The sequence below is a fragment of the Gymnogyps californianus genome, chromosome 18, assembly GCF_018139145.2.
Source record: "Gymnogyps californianus isolate 813 chromosome 18, ASM1813914v2, whole genome shotgun sequence".
In the NCBI taxonomy this organism is placed as follows: domain Eukaryota; kingdom Metazoa; phylum Chordata; class Aves; order Accipitriformes; family Cathartidae; genus Gymnogyps; species Gymnogyps californianus.
In genome coordinates this window covers 4,234,759-4,255,532 of record NC_059488.1, presented here as the reverse complement: position 1 = coordinate 4,255,532, position 20,774 = coordinate 4,234,759, and the positions used below count along the sequence as shown (strand labels likewise).

At 46.6% G+C, this 20,774-nt stretch overlaps 1 protein-coding gene across 1 annotated transcript; it reads right to left on the bottom strand.

Moving 5' to 3' along the window:
* Nucleotides 1-14,302: 14,302 nt before the first annotated feature.
* On the bottom strand, nt 14,303-18,929 carry TLR4 (toll like receptor 4). Its single transcript, XM_050907896.1, has 3 exons — nt 18,816-18,929; nt 17,830-17,996; nt 14,303-16,589 (listed from the first exon to the last, which is right to left on the bottom strand). The coding sequence occupies exons 1-3, from the start codon at nt 18,918-18,920 to the stop codon at nt 14,330-14,332; spliced, it is 2,532 nt and encodes an 843-aa protein (XP_050763853.1). The 5' UTR covers nt 18,921-18,929; the 3' UTR covers nt 14,303-14,329.
* Nucleotides 18,930-20,774: the final 1,845 nt, after the last annotated feature.

Genomic DNA, 20,774 nt, shown 5'->3' with positions numbered 1-20,774 from the left:
AAAGTGTCAACAGTAAGGAAGGAGGAGGAATTATTTAGAGTCCTTCACCAAGGAACAACACAAGTGATGGAATGAAAGGGGAAGGTGACATGGGACATTGGCACAATGCTGACAAAAACAGAGATTTCTTTAGGGAGCTGCAAGTGAGTTAGGAGCACAAATCCTCTGGAAACACTCTGGCCTTCCATCCCCAAGTGATCGAAGAATGCATTTTCAAAGGTGTTTAGGTGCTTAAAGGTGCAGGGAAGTGTTTTAATAGGATTTTCAGATGCATCTAAGCAGGTTCGGCAACAGATTTCAATGGGAGTTAGGCACTTAAATAGTTTCATCATTTCCACCAGTTGCTTGCTTACATCTTTGCACAAAACAACTTGAAGGTCTGGCTCTAGGACTCATTAGAAATCCCCCAGTAGGAGAAGATTAGAACTGAATCCCAAACTGCTGGAGCAGTGTAAAAGTGGACTGGCTGATGTGCAGGAGAACGTTTTGTAGGAAACCATCTTGCCTCGTCAGGGCATTGTGCATTGATCTGCACAGTCGATTTGAAAGTCAATGAGATTTAGACTCCCAGGCCCATTAAAATAAAAATTTAAAAATGCCTTTGGCACTTAAGCACCTTGGTCCGTTAGGTAGGTCTTTGCTGCAGAGCGACTGTGGGTTATCAGTGCCCAAGGTGAACACAGTCAGTGAAAAAGCCTACCCAACGCAGCAAGTTCTCCCTTGTGCTTCACTGGAGTGTGTCACCAGGTCTCCAGGGAAACATGTCCCATATTTCTCTGTGCTGCAATTAAGTCACCCGTTGTTTTCCTGGGGACAAGGGACATCCTTCCCCAGTAAGTGGTAGGAATAATCAACTGGATGGAGGAGTAAGGGGAAGACATTAAAGGAGAAGAAGCATTGACAATGTAAATTGAAAGTCAACAGGTTGCCAGGATGAAAGCCACACCAGAGTTTCCAGCTAAAAGCACTATAGGGAGGAAATGGCAAGTGTGGACTTAGAAGAGGATTACTGACCTGAAATCTGTCTTCCCAGTGCCCCATGCAGACATTACCCAAGACTTCAAGACCAATCCACTCTCCAAGGAGCTCAGCCAACAATGCCTACTTGGTGGGGCTCTCCAGTGTTATGCATGGAGATTCACCATTGTGCCCAAGGCTATCCATTTGGCTTACTGCACCTACCGAAGCTCTCCTGGACAGCAAGGTCTCAGAGGAGGTTACTACGTTCCCACCAAACACCCTCCAGCTTGTTGGTGGGAACTCTAACCATGCACTGTAGATGGTCACGGTGAACTCACATCTCTGCCCCAAGCCCAGAAGCACAAAATTTGTGAAGTGCACTTGCTTTCTCACTGTTCGCAAATACACAGGCAAATACTTAAAAAAAAAAGGGGGGGGGGGGGGGGAAGCCAGAATTGCCAAGGTGTAAGCTTACCCACTACCCGGCCATTTGACTGTCACAGCTATCGCAGCTGCAAGTTTAGATTCTGCATGAGAATTTTGAACACAGTAATAATAGAAGGCAAGGCGAGAGGAGAGAGGTTGTGACTTGTTCTTGTTATCGCCCTGAAGGGTTTTTCAGGGCAAATATTCTAGAGACAGTTTTCATTAAACCACAAACTTGTCAATTTAGCCTAAAATATATATATATGTATTTTCAAGTAATTGCTTAAAAACAGGGAGATATTTGAAAGACTGGTTTAACCCTTTCACAGCACTTCAGTCCACTTGAAATTATATGAAAGAGGAAAGTTAAATACAAAGATAAATGCATAAATGGCCAGAGTTGCTATGGAAATGTAAGAAGATGGAAATTGAAAGTCAATAGAGGACTAACTTACTGTTCAATTTTAAAAATAGTCTTTCTATACAGAAATGGAACATTTCTCAAATCTCTGTTGGCCTGTATTATACAAAATGGGAAGTGGTTTTGTGGCTGGGTACATCTATTTAATGCTGCATGCTCCATCTGCAAACCGTATGGTCAATGGTACATACTAAGCGGGACCTTTTTCTCAGATTAATGCTAATCTCCATCACAGCTACAGAGCCCTGGTGATAAATGTCAGCCATGAAAAGCACAGGTATATGGGTCAAACTCCGTGGGATATAATGACAAATAATTTGTAGAGATTTCAGGTCAGGTCTATTTATTTTTTAACGCAGTTTCCCAAGGAAACAAGGCTTATCTGATTGGGCTAGCTGGCCCACAGGCACTGCATAATAGCTTTCTAAACCTGCTGGCTGGCAATCAAATTTGGTGGAAGAAGAGACATCGCAGAGGAATTAAGTTCTAACAAGCTTTATAAGGGAGGATATACTCAAATTAGCACTTCTTCCCATCACCCTTCCACTTTCCATCCCACTCCCAGGACGTGATATGAGCTCAGCCACTCTATCAGACACCAGAGAACCCACATGGGAGACGACTGTAGGAAACCAGCTTCCTATGTTCCACTGCTTGCAAAGCGACTTGTTTTATTAAGATAAATGTAATACACTTCTCTGGTTCCATTCAGAGAGGGAGAGAGAATTATGTTTGAACAGCGTAAAACTCCGTCCATGAGCAGCATATCAAGTGGAAAGTGGGGCTTTGCTTCAAACCGTCTGCACTTATGCTCCCTCTCCTTTGCCAGACGCTACTGGGGCTTGTTGGTAGATTTATGCACCTACAAAATGTCCAGTGCCATTTTGGCATTGGTGGCCCAAAATTCACAGCTCATCGTGTCCCACATCCCAAGGGCATGACTCTTTTAGCCCCTTGGTCTTCTCTGCCCGTTTGCAGTGGCTTTCCCCACCACTCTGCGGTGCCCAGAAGCTGCAGGCAACCGACCTGACACACAGCCCTGAACGGGAGAGCAGAGCATCACTGGGACACGATCCTGCCCACATTTCCCATGAAACGGACAGGACTGTGCCCCTCTCGTGTGTCTGGACATGTATTCAAAGCACACAAGTCTCACACAGCAAGTTTCTGACAGCTGGAGGCATCTCGCTGACTTAGGTACAGCAAACCTAAAAAAAATTAACAGACGCAGAAGATGCTGAAATTCAGCTTTCCAATGCGAAGAGCTGGCACAAGCTTCAGACTTGGCAAAATAATTCTGCCACTTCCTTTTTTCTGAGCCACATTCCCCAAGTCTAGCTCCGTCCTCTTCTGCAAGGGGTTTCACAGAAATCCACAGCACCAGCAGGATTCTCATCAGCCCCATCTCCCAGCCAGTTAGAAAAAGGCCTTTAAAAATAGTTACGTGCTGCTGGGTGGGATTTTCTTCTGCAGGTGCTGTGCATTATAGAGTGAGATGAGATTCTAATCATAGCTCCTTCGCAGAGGGAAGGGTTCAGAGTTTAGCTATGCGGCACCAGCCTCATTTTCACAGCAATATCGTTATATTCTCTGGGTGTCAGGGGGACACATATTGCTGTCATTTCCCCGTGCTGTGTTTGGATATCAGATGCAAAGAGCAGCAATGAAGCACGCAGCTATCACCGCTCCATCGCACTAAGCCAGAGGAGAGCAGCCCGTTCGGTGGCCTGGTGCCATCTGCTCCGAGCTCAGCTCTGATGGTGACCAAGGACCTCTCGGCCAGCTCATCCCCCGGGAGAGAGGGTCCCTGGCCTGGTGGATGCTCTCCCCTCCAGCTAGAGGGGTGGGGAGAGAGGGCTCCCCATCTGAACAGGGGCTGGGCAGAGAAATAGGAGCTCAAGGCTGCATTTCCCCAACACACACACATCCCACCATGTGTCATATGCTCACTGGCGTGGCTCTGCGCTCACACTGAGGACTGTCTCTTCCCCACCACAGCCCCATGCTGGCTCATTAAAAATTCCCCACACCGTAAGACAAATGGTTTTCCCCCCAAATTAGTCAAACCCACCAAATTTCCCTTACAGCAAGTCGCCACCACCCTGCTCAAGGTGTACGACCTGCTTGGCACGTGAGTGCTCACTTTCTCTAGCTGGCTATCTCACCAGGGTGCCAGCAGACGCTGCTGCTGAATGGGCTGTGCACCTTCTGCCAGGTCCCTTCACAAAAGAGCTGTCAGTCCCCAGGAGGAGAAGGTCCCTGCCAGAGCCTCAGCATCTGGATCTCTTCAATGGAGCAGACTGGAAGCCTCAAGACGTGGGGGGATTTCTGACAAGGTCTCCCAACCTAGTCCAGCAAACATATCCACCATCTGCTAAAGTTCACGTGACTGAAATGCATGTGGGAATTGCATCACCACCACACAGCACTGACAATAGCACCTTCTCCTTTTATTTTCCTCTTTATTTGGCACCATCTCTGCTGAGCTATGCCCACTGCCTTCTGCCAGCTCATACAATTAAGGCTGTGGTAGCTCTGCAATAGTGCTGTCTTCCCCATTTCTCCATTGCCGTGTTTTCAGAAGTTTGAGTCTAGCCACTTACAATGTCCTGGAGGGGCACAAGGCATCATCAGCTTATTTACAGTTAAAGAATGTTTTCTAAATGGAGGTTCAAGCCAAAACACCACTCCAAGGACTCTCACTGCCATGAACAAATCTTGGGAAAGCTTGAGAAGGGATGCACTTTGGCCCAGCATTCATCTCCTTTGGTTGTTTTGCCTGTTGTTCCTTCCTCTCCAATGTATAGTTCCTTCCTAAGCCCCAGATTTTATGAGGATGTTTCCTTTTTCACCTTTTTTTGCTGCAATATTAAAGCAACTAGTCTCTACGTTTTGCTTTAAGGACATGGAATCAGCTGGAATCAGCCTGGGTGTACCCAATCCAACAGCCTGACATGACTTAGGGAAGTATGTGAGCTTTTTGGGATGCCTGGACCCATTCCAGGTCAACCCTGAGCTGGTTAGCTGGGTACCCAACCTGGAGCATCTCTCCACCCAGCACCTGCCCTGAGGTCCTGCCAAATCCACGCAGGCTAATATGTGCCTGCTCACTGCAGGATCCTATAGAAAAGTCTGATAAAATCATGGTGAGAGAAGTGACATTCGTCACCTGGACTGGAGCAGCCACGACCTCATCCTTGAGGGGAAGTTTTCAGAAACAGAGATTATCGCTACATAACTATACTTTTATGTCACCCACACCATACCCACACCCAGAAAACCATAGATGACGGCAAAGTCACCCCGGCGTGACCACGTTGCTGTGACATACCCTCAAATGCACACTTCCACATGCACAGATGTTTCATCAGATGCATGACAGGGCTGGCAAACCCTGTCTCAGAGCTGTTCTGTGGTTACCAGCAGCAAAGCTATTAAGCCTCCTTTGCTGCCCCATGTGCATTCACTTTACGCATTTAATCCTGACAGCCCTAGTAAATTCTTCCTGAAAGAAAAGAAAACCCTTGTTTCCCCTATCCCTGAGCTACTGCTTCTTGTTAAATGTCATTAAAAGCAGAACCCACAATAACATCAGTCCTTGCTGAATGTTGAAACCACCTTGACTGTAATCCTGGTGTGGCACTGGATGAAGACGAGAAAAAAAAAAAGGGCAAAAAAACCAGATACTACCTTCCACTTCTCTGTCAGCTCCACTTTGCATCAAAATCTCCTTTCTATGTCACACAGTTATTAAAGTTGTGGATTGCGGCTCGGAGCGTGTGTGTGTGAACGTGTGTGTGTCTGTGCCTGTGTCTCGGAAACTGGGTCACCCGGAGAGCGCTCCGTGAAAACTCTGCCCTGACAAATCCAGGCTGGCAAGACTCAAAGATACCCCTTATAATGTTTTTCTGCCTCCCATCATGCTTTGAAAGGAGCAAATAATACTACTTTCTGCTGTATTTTTGTATCTTTTATTCAGCAGCTTCCTGAGGTAAATAACTTCCGGCAGGCGAATCTAAGGGGATGCTCCTATCTCGCTTGCTGTCTGCTCACACTGAAATCATGATATACTTTGCTTTCATGAGGCTCTTCATAAAACATTCCCTTTTTTTCCAAGAGGAGCAGCTATCAAGGAGGGCAAGTAACTCCCCAGATTTGGCTCAGGCTCCAGTCCCAGCATCTTGTCATCCTTCTCTCCTCCTCGCAGCCCCAGGGACACTGGGAGGGCATCTCCCCAGCACACGGCACATCCCCAGCACGCCAGAGACCTCCACGGGCATCTCCCCGGTCAGAGCAGAGGGCTGCTTTCCAGCCATGGCACTTTTGAGCAGGCAGGCATCCTTTTATTTCCATCAGGGCTCTGAATAACACAGCTCAGGCAGTGTCTGAGGCTGAGGGGCGAATCCTGTCACCCACCTGCCCTCAGCCGGGGCAGTGAGAGGCAGGGGAAAACCGGCAGAGCATAGAGCGGGGCTGGCCCAGCTCCGCACCGGGCAGGACACGGGCTGCTAGAGGGGGCAAGCGGCAGGGAACTGAAACTTGCTGACTCTCTGCAAGTCAGAAAGACGTGGGCCACAGTCTCAGGAGGAGCAGAGAGGGGGAGGATGGTGGGTCTTCTTATTAACAGCTTATTTTAATACTTACAGCATCAGTGAAGGGATGGCAGAAAGAAATACCTCTGCAGGGAGGGCTTTACTGCTAAGGCAGAATTGCAAAGAGGGTCCTGGGGGCCAAATACTGCTTTTTCTTGGGCTACTGTCAGTGCACTTATTTCCCTTAAAGAAAGCAAAACTTAAGTGACCATGAGCAGGACCAGTGACAGGAAAGGGATTGGCAGGACCTGACTTCAGACACACATTTGCTGGCATGGGGGAGAGCTGTAGAGAAGGATTTCAAAACCCCAAGATGGGGGAAATGGAGTTGAAGAACAGAAAGTGCAGTTTTCACAGGCTCTGATCTAGACTCCACCCACCTCTTAGAGCTTCACTCCAGTAAATCACAGTGTGCAGGTTGTGATCCCCATTTTACCAACAGAGAAAACAAGGCAGGGCAAAGACAGCAGGCAGCATTTCTCATCTAAGGGGGCTCAGCAGCATCCAAAGCCAGGCAGGGATGGTAGCGTGCCCTTCCCAGCAGACTACACTGCTCGGAAAAGAAAACAGAGGGATTGCACCCTGGGAGCAGGGAGGGGGTACAGGCTCCCACCAGATCCATCGCTGAGACAGAGCCCACGAGGAGGAAAGGAGAGCGGCGTTCAGGCATCGCCTTGCGAATCCCGCGGCGTGGGAGCTGAACCACTGCAGAGCATCCCAGCGCTGCCACGTTGGGCGAGTTTGGGTTTGTTTCGGGTTACTGAAGAGCAGAAGTGCTCGCCCAGGGGCCTCTGGTGGATGCGTTAAACTGGACCGTCAGGCTGTAGGGAGGGGGGACACGGGATAACAGTCTCCTCAAGCCCGCTCTGTGTCCTCTGGCTAATGTATTCAGCAGTGAGTTTAGGGGATCTCAGGAGAATGAATTGTCAGAGCGTCGGAAGCAAGCGATGGCAGGGGAATTACAGCTAATCCTTCTTGCGGGACACAACACTCCAAAGGATTTAAAGACTGTTTAAAAAATGTAAAAAAAAAAGAACCCTCCTCCCTTCTTTCATACATTTTGGGTTGGTCACTTACTGCTGGCTGGGAGCTGAAAGGGAGAAAAGAGAAACTTTGAGGAGAGGGAAAGGATGAGAGAAGGGGAGAAGAAAAGATAAAGACTGGAGATTAGATCTGGAGAAAAGCCTATCTTACCCTCTCTGGGAGTGTAGGCTGCAATTAAATCTCTTTTGCCTAACAATACCCCATTGTTATTTGCATAGTACTCAAGATGCGGCGATAAGGGAGGAAGGAGCTGCAGGCAGGGGAGGCTGCAGTTGTTCTCTGACCCCTGCGCTGCCGGCAGCGTTTGAAATCCTCTGGCTGGAGGGACATGGGCCCGAGCCCTCGAGGAGGGGGTGATCCTTTGCCTCAGCTGAGGATCTGCCCCACCGCCAGTAAGGAATGCTTTTTGAGCAGCTCTGGTGGGAGGATTTTGGAAGTGTGGGGGCCGTATACCCTCTCCCTGCTACACATCTGATTTGTAGACATGGTCAAGACTTTACTTTCGTCACCCTTTTAACCCTCTCAGCCCTCTCCTTAATGCTCCTCTTCGTGCACCGCCTCAGCTGCGGTTCAGCGAAGGATGCTGTTGAAGAAGGGGTACAGCAGGGTGCTGTGGGGTGCCTAAAGCCTTTGGGGAAGTGGAGCCCACGCTTTGCACATCAGTTCACAACACAGAGACCCTGTGTGAGAGGGGGACTCAGAGAGGCCAGGAGGAAGGGGGTATGTGCTGTTGATGGGAGCGCTCAGATACATGGGTCAGATATGGCAAGCAGATGTCTGTTGCCTTGGGACTGTCTCTCCTCCTGTAACTTGTGTCCTGTAATTGAGAATCACTATAAGCAGAGTGAAGAATAACAAATTGTGACCTGGAGGATTTTTTGTATGTACTGGTTCACTCCCTCTATGTATTGGGTAGCCTGGCAGGCACAAAAGGAGATGTGGGCTGGCCTGCTTTTGCCTTCCAGGGCTGTGGCCCTGCAGAGATGCTGAAGTGCTTTCATTCCCATCACCCGCCCCAGCTGGAGCCCCAAGGGCTGCACCCTGTCACCTGCAGAACAAGGCTGGTACCCATGCGACGCTCATTTCCATCCCTCCCGCACAGACCCAGGTCTTAAACCAATACCTGCTCTGGAGCGTGGGCCATGGGGGTACTGCAAGGACAGAAGACAAATACCATTGCTAAAGCTGAAGTGGCCTGAAGATGTAATTTGGGCAGCTGGTAAATACAGATGTGCTTTCAGGTGCAGACATTTCATTTGCTAAAAGGGGAGGCTGTTGGGGAAGCAATGCAAGGGAATGTTAAGGGAAGTGTCGTCATGATTCTCTGATAGGGCATCCAGTGACAGTAATAGCTAAAATCACACTTTTTGCAGACTGAGGTCATACAGAGCATTGCAGAATGAGTTTAAGGCTCCCCTAATGAACACAGGAAGGCACGTACATAACAGACTTCAAGGCCAGAGTTTCATCTGTATTTAAATATATTTAAATGGTGACTCAGTCCCCCTCCTCCACGTGGGTAGGAACAGGACTAATGCAGGTAGTGAATGCCAGCCCAGCCTGAGCTAGCCTCCGGGAACTGCCCATGCTGGGAAGACATGGAGAGGAACATGCAAAGCATCATTTTCGTTCAGGATGCCTCAGGATGATGTTTTGAGAGGGCGAACCAGGCTCTCCCAGCAAGGAAGCACCAGGGTGAGAACCTCACAGGTCCCAAATCTGGGCTTTCCCCAGCAGGACTTGCTGAACAGAACAGAATTGCCTCCTTCTTCTCAGGAGTGATGAAAAACACACCACTGTGGCCTTAGTTGCTCTCTGAATAGGCACCAGTATGCAAAAACTTGATTTAAAAGCAACTTCTCAGAGGTACTGATTTCAAAACATTTTCTTATCACCATTATGCAAAAAGGTAGCACTTATAGACTCATCACAAAACTTCTGCCTTCTAGGTGCTTTAGGCTGTTAGTGCTGGAAACCCTGGGACCAAGCCACCTCCAGCAGCTGAGATTCACCCAGCTGCTGAATTGTGGCCACTTTCCCTGAGATCCTGCACCAGTCTCTTTCCTATTCTTTTTATTCCTTTTTCTTGATTTTCAAGGCTTTTAACAGAGCTGTCCTCGATTACTCAATGTTTCTATCTCTGCGCTCGCAGCAGCGCAGGGAAGTCCAGGCTGGCGGATTATTGACTTTGCCCTCTACATGGCCTTGAAGCTGAGGAAGGTCAGCGCTACTGGCAGATGGGCTCTTCTTCTGCAAATCATGCTTTGCTGTCATTTGTCCCAGTTCTCAGCCTGAGCAGCGATGGCAAAGACCTTGTTAAGGAATTGCTTTTTTCCTACCATGTTCCATTGCTCTCAGTTTCAGGCAGTTCGTATTGATTGACTGCACCTACTCAAGATGTTTTGCAAAAGGCCCTTAGTGAAATTCATTCTGGGGATTCTTCAGTGTTTTTTACTGCCCGAACTACATGTGTGATACAGCCAGGTGAAGGTTTAACTTTCAGAGGGTCAGGGTAAGTGCTGTCATGGAAGTGGAATTTCCGTTTTGTCAGAAGTTCTGCTTTTCAGCATGGGACAAAAATGAAAAATCGTGAGTTTTCCCACAAAACAAAATTTGTGTTTTTTTAATTTGGGTAGGTGGAAACATTTTTACACTTTTGGTTTTGTTTTGGGAGGCTAGTCAGACCATATAAATAGAAAGAAATTTCAAAAAGAAAAGGTACTCTGAGAAACAACAGCACAAGCCTAAACCAACATTTTTTTAAATGATGTTGTGGAGCAATTGAACTTTTATTTGAAATCCTTTTTTCCAACCCCTCCAAAACATTGCAAAAATCACTGTTTCCATGCAAAGGATCTGTTCCAAGATTACAACCCCATGCAATACTAAACCAGAAACCCTGCTATGACAATTTCTGTTCCATAGATTCACTATGCTACCTCATTAAATTACATAAACCACCTATAAAATAGCATTTCCCAAAGGACAAACACTCTTCCAGGGAAGTTTCAACCTGTTCCTGTCAAGTATCAGTTGGTCCAGAGAAACCAGCTGCTTTTTCTTGTTTTGTTGATTTTTTAACTGACAGTGGAAGCCTGTGCTAATACTTGGGGAGGCCAAAGGAGCATTCACGCAGTGCTGTTCCTGCAGCCAGCCAGACCCAGGCGGGCATCAATGCAAATGGCTCTAGTTTTCCGCTTTTACATAATGTCTCTGCTACAGTGTGGAGACCACAAATGCAATCATGCTAATGAGGGCTTGCTCCATTCAGAGCCCTCACTGCAAACCACATCTTGGCGAGGATGCCAGCACATCATGATGGCCTGTCTCTGAGACATCACCCTCTGCAATGCAAGTAAGACCGGAGCTTCACCTGTACTGGCATTTTGCACGGGTCAAATTAAGCACACAGTGAAATCAGGGCACATCCCCATTACAAGCGAAATGAAATAGCTTGGATGCAACAGCCCTTTGGAGCTTCATCTCCATCTGTTTTTATGACCTGGGTAAAATAGATGCTTTAATAACTGGAACATGTTCAGCTATTTACATGAGAGATGAAGGCAGACCTGCACGGATGTTTGGTTGGCTGCTCATTTATTGACCCAAACGAGTAAATAATATCAAAGCTACCTGCTGCACAGTGAACACTTTCAAGCAACGATGCATGCCAACACGTTTGGAGACATGAGAACATTCAGACTTTTCCTTTGGAAATTCGCTTCCTATAACGAAGGCAAATAGGTGTGTGTGTTTCTGTTTGAACCACAACATTTTCTCCATTTATAGTATTGGGGAAAGTTGTTTTGAGTCTTCCAAAAACAAATCTACTTTTTCTCTGCTGGGTAAATGGTGAAAATATAATTGTTCACACAGCGTTTTCCCTCCTAGACTCATAAACCACGAAGTATGGAAGACAGGCACTGCCAGGGCAGGTTAATGACCCCTCGGGCTGTGCAGAGGGGAGGGCTGGGAGCTGCTCACCCAGCAGAGCCCGCGGCTGTGTGGATGGACATTCACAGCACATGGCTGTGCCTGGCACCCAGGTCCCATCAAGGGGTATTCATGTCACCAGCCAGCACGTCCTCCTGAGCCTCCTTGTGTCACGCAGCAAAAAAAAAAATAATCCTGGTTCTGTTGCTGAAGGTCTCAGCCATAAAAGAAATCAGCTTGTGTCTTCAAAGCACCAACTACTGCTGAGGCCAAGTGAAATCTCTAAATGCATGGAGGGAAGCAGGAGTGACAGTGACTGTGGGGCTTGCAGAGGATTAATTTATTCCAAACTCCCTTGTTTTCTGAACACCCCAGCCTCCAGTCTCTGTCTCACTGCACCATCTCACTCTCACTTCCAGAAGCTATGATGGTTTTTGTGCTTTCTCTTGGGCAGTAAGAAAGCCTGGGGCAACTCATGTATCCATCTCTGCTGTGGAAACTCTGAATAGGAAAAGAAGAACAAGTGACTGGTTTCTTTTTAAATTGTACAGGTGGGAGCCTCCTCTCAGCATCACCCCAGCTCTCCTCCTAAAGTTGCTTTGGTACTCAACAAACACTTGCTTTTTAAACAATACTGTCCTAACCCCTTATTATAATGCCCAGAACCACTTGCAGGCTTTCTGAAACTCATTATTATAATTACAATCAAGAATCACAGGATCCTGTGCTTTGTGCCAGGAATACGTATACACTGAATTGTTTGTAGAGGAGCCACAGAGAGAAGGAGTGAGGGAGAAATGCAGCTTCAGTGCTGCTCAATTCAGGAGCAGGAACTCCCACCCCATTTAATTTTTCCTCTTTTCTTTTCCAATTTAACTTGTAGCTGCTGAAGTCGAGGCTAATATTGGCTTTGTCCTCCGTGCTCTCCTTTGGCCTCAATCCAGGGAACCTTGAGCTGTGCCCTGGTTTAGTACACCCCCTCCCCAGCTCCAGCAGCCTCTGCCCCTGGGTGAGGAGGCAGGTCTGCTGGCAAGATGCAGCGCTCAGGACCCGTCAATCACAGCAGAGGCAAGGAGCACCGCATTTTGGAAATTGCTGCGGCAATACTTAGCAGATGCAAAACAAACTTGCTGGGCAAGTGAATGCACCATCAAGCTTAGTTTTATTAAAGCTTCGTCTTATGGGTCACTAAAAACCTGAGAGAGGGCTGTGCGTTTTTTTGGTAGTGTTATCCCAATATACTACTGACACAACACAGAGAGAGCAAACTGTGATTCAGCTTTTGCCAGCATAAGCCCTGGAACTAGCTCTCCCTCTTTTTCAGATAGTGTCTGATGTTGATCTCACTTACCGCTGGCTTCCACGGAGATGTTGCTGACTGGTGCTTAGAAAAGTGAGATGGATCAGGCCCTTTCTTCTGAATAAATATCAGATCTGATTCACCACTCAATTGCTTCTGTTTTACCTCTGTAGAACGTCATTGATTATAGAAGGATTTGCAAGTTTAAAACTAGAGTAATTCAGTGATTAATCCCAACCAAAGCCTTTCGTAAATAGAGAGCAATACTCCAGCGCTATTCAATATTCGACACGTCAACGGAGTGCTCTGTAATATGATTCAATGGCATTTAGACTTTCCCTCCCTTTATTCAGGGCAGTGCTGGGATACATTTAGTTTAGCTAACCCAGACTTTTCTCCTCTATCTCTTCTCCCTGGAAAATGTCAGGCACTTTCTCAGTGAAACAAAAGCAAAACTCTCCCGTCCAATGACTGTCCTGTTCAACGTAGCGGCTGAACCCTGGGAAAGGCTGACCACGCATGTTGAGATGCCCACCAGGACCAGAGGCTGCCACAGCATGATGGAGGGAAGGAAGAGGGACTCTCGGCCTCATTGCTAGCTCCAAACATATCTGAAGTCCATTTCAACCCATGGGCTGGAGGCTCCTACAGCACCTTCCAACAGTGAATTAAGGCTGGTCCAGACAGTGGAAAAGCTTATTCTAGAACTGGCTGGCTGTAAACATCAAAACACTTTGCTCAGGCTCAATCTTGCTCATAGAGGGCAGTCCCACACAGTATATCCAGAAACACTGGATGAGGAGAAGCAGCTGGAGCAAAGAAATACCTTGATTTTAAAGGTGTTAAGCATTTCTACGGCTTCTTCTGGTCCCACTGATTTTTGGATCTCACAAGAAAACCTCAAACCACTCTCTCAAATGCTATATAATCTGTATATAAATAAGAGTTCCAGGTGATGGAAATATTTGAGGGCTTCAATATTTGGTCTTGGTCTAAAGAAAACCGAAATAAACATGTTGGGGAAATTTCCCACCAACAGCAGCCTCCCCCCACACTGATGACATAACTGCTTAGCTTCACTGAGTAGCTGCCAGGTGGTCTGTGGCTGTAGGGCACCCCATTTCCCTCTGTCGAGTTTCTCCCCTGAGTCATGGTGCCTAAGGAGGCAGACCCAAGACTTTCAGGATCCAAATCTTGTTTCTGTTTCCCACCATTTTTAGAGCGAAGAATCCCGTACCTTTGCTCTCCTCTGGAGATCCTGGGGTCCACTCAAAGCAACAGACCCTGATGTTCTACTGGGTAAATGGCTCCAGGACCCAAATCCAGTTTCAGAGGCAGACAAATGACAGTAAGAGCAGTCCGTCTATTCACCTACCCACCAGACCTGCGTGGATTGCTGGACCAGCTTTGGTTGACAGCTACAGACAAACATGGAGCTCAGGCATGTGCAGCTCTTCTAGCTGTTGTCACTCCTTAGCTTGCAAGTTCCCTTGAGAAAGGGTGACCAGCATGGCAGGTATTTCTGTAGTGCTTTTACAGTGTCTCCATCCACTTCCTCCAACTCTGAACAGCCACAGAAGAACCAGCTTCTGAGCACCAGCCATCAGCCAAGGCCAGGATGGGAGACAGAAGAGAAGTGATCTCTCTTTCTCTTCACATGAGCTTTACCTGCTCGTGATTCCATTTTTTGCCTTCTAGGAGGACTCCTGTCAGCTGCCTCCAGAAGATGTGCCTGCTTATTTCCTTGTTTTTCCACTCCAGATAGGTGTTCCTCCTCAGGTATCGGGACAGCCCCAGCCTCTGCCTCAGCAAGGCCTTATTCACGTCTTCTAGTACAATCATGATGATTCCAGCCTTTCCTTCAACAAGCTGCCAGGACTGGGCAATGTCAAACTCAAAGCTACACCACTTACTTTCCAGAAAGTCAGTAGAGATGACTGCGATGACATTTCTGCTACTCAGAAAACCTTCTTGGATGATATTGGTGACAATGGGTACCCCTGGTAGGAAATCCCTGTAGTAAAGACAAAGCTGGAAGGGAGGTGTTCCTCCTTCTAAAGGTTCCACCAGCTCTTTTATCACCCATTCTTGGTCTTTGCTGGAGTGGATAACAAATGCATCATAGGTGTCACCTCTTTCTGCAGAGTGTTTACACCCGCTGAGCAGCACCAATGCGTAGTATAGCTGGAAGTAGTACTTGTAAATTAGGAAGAGGAACACCGCTGCAGCAAGCAACGTGATCACTGAGAATGCCACTGTGCTTGCACTGAGTTGGCAGGACGACAGGTCGAAGCTTGACAGGCTCACATTCTTCACATATGCAGGTGTGTGGCATATCATCAACTCCTTGTTCTGCAGTAGCTCCTGCTTTTCCTTGATCCATTTCAGAAAGGTCAGGTATACACAAGAGCATTCAAACAGGTTTTGAGAGATATCTAACAGCACCAGACTATCAGGCAGGATTTCCAGGGCTGAGTCCAACAGAACAGTCAGCTGGTTGTTGCTGAAATCCAGGGCTGTGAGGGCTTGGAGCGGCTTGTAGACTACAGGATCAAAGCTCAGTAGCTTATTGTTGCTGATGTTTAGCTCTTTTAGTTCAGAGAGGGCATCAAATGTACTTTGATCCACCTGTACTAATTTGCAACTTGAAATATCCAAGGTATGGAGGTGACTTAAGTTTTTGAAGTTGTTGGCCAGTTTATTGTTCTCAAAGGAGTTGCCTGCCATCTTGAGCACTTGCAAAGAGTTCAAGCCACAAAAGGTACACTGGGATTTAACATGAGTTCTGGTATGGGAAATATCGAGGTAAATGAGTTTCTGAAGGGATAGAAAGACAGGGTAGGAGCCAGGTCCAAATAATTTTGTGTGCTGAAAATCCAAATATAACAAATTCTTTACATTAGTGAAATCTCCAGTCACGCTGATGTCAGAATTGAAGCTTAGGTTCAAGTGTTTCAAATTTGGACACTGGTGAAACTGAGGGGAACAGCAGCGAGTGAAGGAGAGGCGATTCTCACTCAAATCTATGACCTCCAGTTTACTTAGACTCTCAAAGTTCTGCCGGAAGCTATTGAGGTGTTTGCTCTTGATAATACGAAGCACTCTCAGCTCCTTGAAAAGAGACAGCTTCACGGCAGGCACTTCCTTAAACTTGCACTTCTTGCATTCCAGCTGTTTCACTTGAGAGAACATAGGAATCTCTGACGCCTCTTCAAGTTGGAGGTCCACCAATCGAATACTGGAGACGTTGCCTATGCAGTTAAAAAGAGTGTCTGTGTTATCCTCAAATTCCCTGAAACACATTAAGACAAACTCTTGCATTTGTACCTGACACAGTCCACTCAAGAGTCCTCTCTGAAAGTCTACCAGTCTCTGACTGTTGCTGAATTCTCCAACTATTAGTCTGTTGACCTGTAAACCAGCCAGGCCTTGAAGAGAAGTGTGCATCGCATCGAAGTTCTCAAAAGAGGACCTTAGAACCAGCTCACCAAGGTGAATCTTTGCAAAGGACTCTGGCTGTATGTATTTTATATTATTCAAGGAAAGCACCAGTGTGAGGTTGAGCCTGTTCACTTCCCTCAGGGCATCAAGGTCTCCTTTGGAGATATATGTGATCTTGTTAAAGCGAAAGCTCAGGTGCCTGAGCGAGGTCAGGTTGGTGAAATACTTGGGAAGCTTCACTGAAGCAATGTTGTTGTGGCCCAAATTCAGCTCCTGCAGGGTATGCAAGTGTCCAATGGGTAGGTCACTCAGAGAGGCTATGTTGGTTTCCACCAGTACTAGTTTTTTCAGAGATGTTAAGCCATAGAAGGCTCCTGTCCCCGGGTACTGGAGGGAATTGGCAGTCAAAATTAAGGTGGAAAGTTTACGAAGATCCTTAAAGGAGTTATCTTCTATTGTATGGAGGTGGCACCTGTTGGGCAGGAAATGAGAATGAACGTGCATGAAACACCGTCCCTTTCATGTTCACCAACACTACAGCACTAAGCGCTGGTGCAACTTTCTCAGGCTCAACCTCATCCTGGGGGTTGGTTTGGCTTTACTGTGCTGGGCAGAGCCAGCCCTCCTGAATGTGCAAAGGGAACCCTTCCACAGCAGGACACCTTCTCTCACCTCCTCCTCCCTCTCTAAATCTGAAGTTCAATTGCAAAGCAAGAGACCTTGAGCCACGGTGAAGGTCAAAAATTCATGCAGGCAACAGGAAAGAAGAATTCTAGCTTTCTGTTTAGGCCAAAGTAACATCATAATGACCATCACTGACGGCAGAGCCAACCAGATACAGCGCTCCCTCACACCTTGCACCCTCACAGCCTTCAGGCTGTTGCCTCAGCCCCATCTGGGCAGTCCCACTGGCACCAGCATGATGCAGCGGTGGCAAAGCTCACAACTCTGTCAGCAGTTTTGCTGATGATACCTGAGAGGGAACAGACCCCAGGCCATGTTGGCCCTAAAGGAGAAAAGGAAGAGGGGAAAAAGAGGGTGGCCACTTAAAGATGGTTCAAGCAAAATTAGTTTTATATTCCAGCCAGTGCCTTACAGCAAACCTGCTCTGCCACTCAGCCACTTTGGAGCTGTAACTGTGATGGGACTGAGTGACACTTTTCAGTGAAACAATTTACCCAGAGAAACTGTTGTCTCAAGTCAGTGGAAATTATACATCAATTCAAATTTGCTAATAAGCCTCCCCCATCTCCTCCCCCAGACATGTGAGGAGAAGAGAAAAGAGAATATGTTGATATTTTAAAACAGCCTTTTAGAAAATGAATGTACCTTCTTTTTTTTTTTTTTTTTTTAAACTGTAATTAGAAAAACAGCTCACCCAAGATGTTCCACTTCGGCGTTTTTCTAACAGTGAAAAGTCTGACATTTTTCTTGTTCAGAGAGAAGTAAAACATCTTCCTCCTCCTTCTCACATCCCAAACTACAAGATCAGACTGACAGACCCAGCTCTGGGCAGAGGGTGTGCACTCAGTAACTGGACTAAAAGCCACACATCACTTGACCATGGGGATGTGCAGAGAGACAGACACAGGGATAAAGTCACAAGCAAAAAAAAATGAGCAGCCAAGACCAGCAGACCCCAAAATAAGCAACCACGGCAGCCCAGCTGGTGAAGCAAGATTAACCAGCATCCACATAAAAGAGCTCATTACCTTGTAAGATCCAGAAGCTGCAGTTCAGGGACTGATGAAAAATAATTTGACCCCAGTGATTTCAGATTGCTGAAACTGAGATCCAAGTTCTGGGTGGTGTTTGGGACTTCAGCAGGAACTCCACAGACATTCAGTCCCGTGCATCTGAAAGCTTTGTTAGGGATGACCTGTAACAGCGGCAGATCCAATCATGGTCAACGTCTGCTCTTCATGAAGTGCCAGAAAATTACACTGTCAGGAAAGCAGGACCAGAATGACTAACCTTGTAGTTAATTTCTAAACGAGCTGCCCTGAGTTTTAGGAAATAATCTTATATATTCTAAGCATCTTTCCTACTTGTAATAGAACCAGTCCTACTCCCCAGGAAGAGCTACATTTCTTGCTGATTGAAGCATGTGCACAACTACAGGACAGTGTTCCTTGAGGCTATGGATGAACCGGCAGCAGCCTTTGAGAGAGCCAGCAAAACAAACACACAAGGATGCATTGTGTGTCCAGGATCAGCTCTCAGCTTTGTTACACTGCAGATAAGCAGGCAGTTCTAACCTAAGTTATTCTGTAAGTAATAATTGTCGGCAAAAGTTTGCAAAACATAGTTGATCAGTGCCAGGTACTTGGGGTACTGGCGAAATCACTCTACAGTACAAATCAGGCAAAAATACTGTATTTTGCAGAAATTATAGGCAAGGTTTGGATCTCTTCCAAGCGAAACATAATCCATTAGATTAACTGTACTGCAGTATCCTCAGAGGTACAGAAAGCCAACAGGAAGAAATGGTTCATGCTGCTGGTTCTGGTTCTCAGATGTTTTTGAGACCAGCATTTACTTCAAATACTTCAATTGCCTTGGTAACAGCCTTGGAAAAAAGAAGGGCTTTCATAAGACAACTAACACACAACAGACTTGATGCACAAATCTCCCAAGCAGAGGGAAAAGTTGCACCAGAGAAACAGAAGGATTTTGTGCTTGTTTAGAGATCACGTACCTCCAAACAGGGCTCGAGGAGGCAGCCTGCCAGCTGTGATGGGACAAGCACCAGCTGCAGCAGCACCATGAGTGTCCGCAGGGGAAGAGCTCCTCTCCTGGGCATCTTCAGGAGGCCAGGCGTGCCGGAGAAAGCAGCATGGGTATCACTCAAGGACCTGGAGCGAGAAACCTCCTGAAATGCCAAGTGTTGTGTTTCACCACTCCTGCCTCTCACTGCACGTCACCGAGAGTTGCAGAGACCAAGGAGGGAAGTGAAACTGGTAGCTGCTTGATTTCTAGATATGCTCTGAGTGAATTGCTCTTCTTGCAATTGTTTTAAAAAAAATGTTTTTAAAAAAACAAGAAAAAAGGAAGTAATGAAAGGTGTAGTTTGGACTAGAAATTAAAGAAGATGGGTTGTATCAGTGTGTCACTTGGTTGCCTCAGATTAGCTCAGGTCAAATTGGCAAAAAAAGGGAAACTTTTGTGAAATTCTGAGTCCAATTTCTAGAAAGTCATGCTTCACATCCCATAATACAAATACACTGGATAGAGCGAATAACTCTCTGCCTTTGTACCCCTGCCATGCTCCCAGCTACACCACAAGTAGTGGAGAAGTGCTCAGCTGGGGCAGATATTTTCCTGAGCCAGGTAACAACAGGTTTATCTATGGCTGAGCTCTTATGAACATACATCTAGGTTTTATCCATCTGGTTGGACCTCAGTATTGCAATTATCACAGGAACAAGCTGCACATGGCCAAGCACAAGGAGTAAATACCGGAGACTCATAGAGCGGTCAGAGCCCAGGACCTTACACCCCTCCTCACCCTTTCCTTGGGTGGCTGGGTTGCTTGGGGCAGCAAGCTGGGAGAGGCACAAACACCCCAGCTGGGCTTAGAGCTGCTATCTGCCCTGGTCATGCCTGAATCCGCGTTTGATGCCTTGCTACAAAAGTGAGCACATCTCAATACCGTCCTTAATTTACAGTGCAGACACAGCTATTGTTTCTGGAAGAAGCTTTGTAAAACCTCATAGTTGGCAATATTAATTTAAATCAGCCGTGAGCCTTCTAATAAAGCTCCCTGCCTTCATTGACTCTGATAAATGGTAGTGCATTCATGTATCTACTCCTGTCTTTCTGTAGATAACTAAGAAGTGTTACTGGGGATCCAGCCATAGGGTTGCTGGGTATTATTAACACCACATAGACCGAGAAGTTGCAAAAATGTGAGACAAGGATGGGATACTAGTTTAGAAGTAGATGGAACAGGGAATGACTACTCATGAAAGTCTGTGAAAATTAATATTAAATATAAGCTGCAGTATCAGTCCAGTGAGCAATCCACTTACTTACTTATAAAGAAAAGTTTAAAATATGGCAGGAGGGAGACTGGACTTCTTTGGCAGGTCAGTAGAGAGCCACTGAGAGATAGGGAAATCCTAAAATAACAGATGATCTCTGTGATGAAAAACACATGGTAGCACAATGGGAGCTAAAATCGACACCCTGATGTGCAGACAGATAGTGCCCATTAAGCCAGCAGACAAAAAGTTTGTTGAAATTGGGCAAGTTCTCCAAAACCCCTGTTCTGAAAAGCCTCTCGTGATTGCAGGTATTTCCTTTTACAGAAGGAATCAAAAGTGAATGGAAACAATTGCTGACTGCTTCTGTGCCTGGATTAAGGAAATTGGCAGAGCATCATGTGTCTGCAGAGAGGACAAATGAGTGCATTTTTAGTATTCAATATGCAGAATGAAGCAATCCACATTTAATTTTTATCTAAAGCTGAGATGAGCCTGAAGTATGCTCTAGAAATTACCATTTCAATGGAGACTCACTGAAGATGCTGGAGAGTTTGGGAGCATCACAAAATCCATCCAAGAGCCATGCTCAGGGGTCAAGTGGAAAGTACAGCTTGAAGGACGTTCAAAGAATGTGCTGCTTCTACCACAAGGGACAATTTCACAATACATAT

Coding starts and splice junctions, on each gene's coding strand:
- TLR4 (XM_050907896.1), bottom strand. CDS start 18,920: ATGCCCAGGAGAGGAGCTCTTCCCCTGCGGACACTCATGGTGCTGCTG. Junction 17,997..18,815: donor TCCTCGAGCCCTGTTTGGAG/GTACGTGATCTC, acceptor CCGCTGTTACAG/GTCATCCCTAACAAAGCTTT. Junction 16,590..17,829: donor CAGCTTCTGGATCTTACAAG/GTAATGAGCTCT, acceptor CCTGCCCAACAG/GTGCCACCTCCATACAATAG.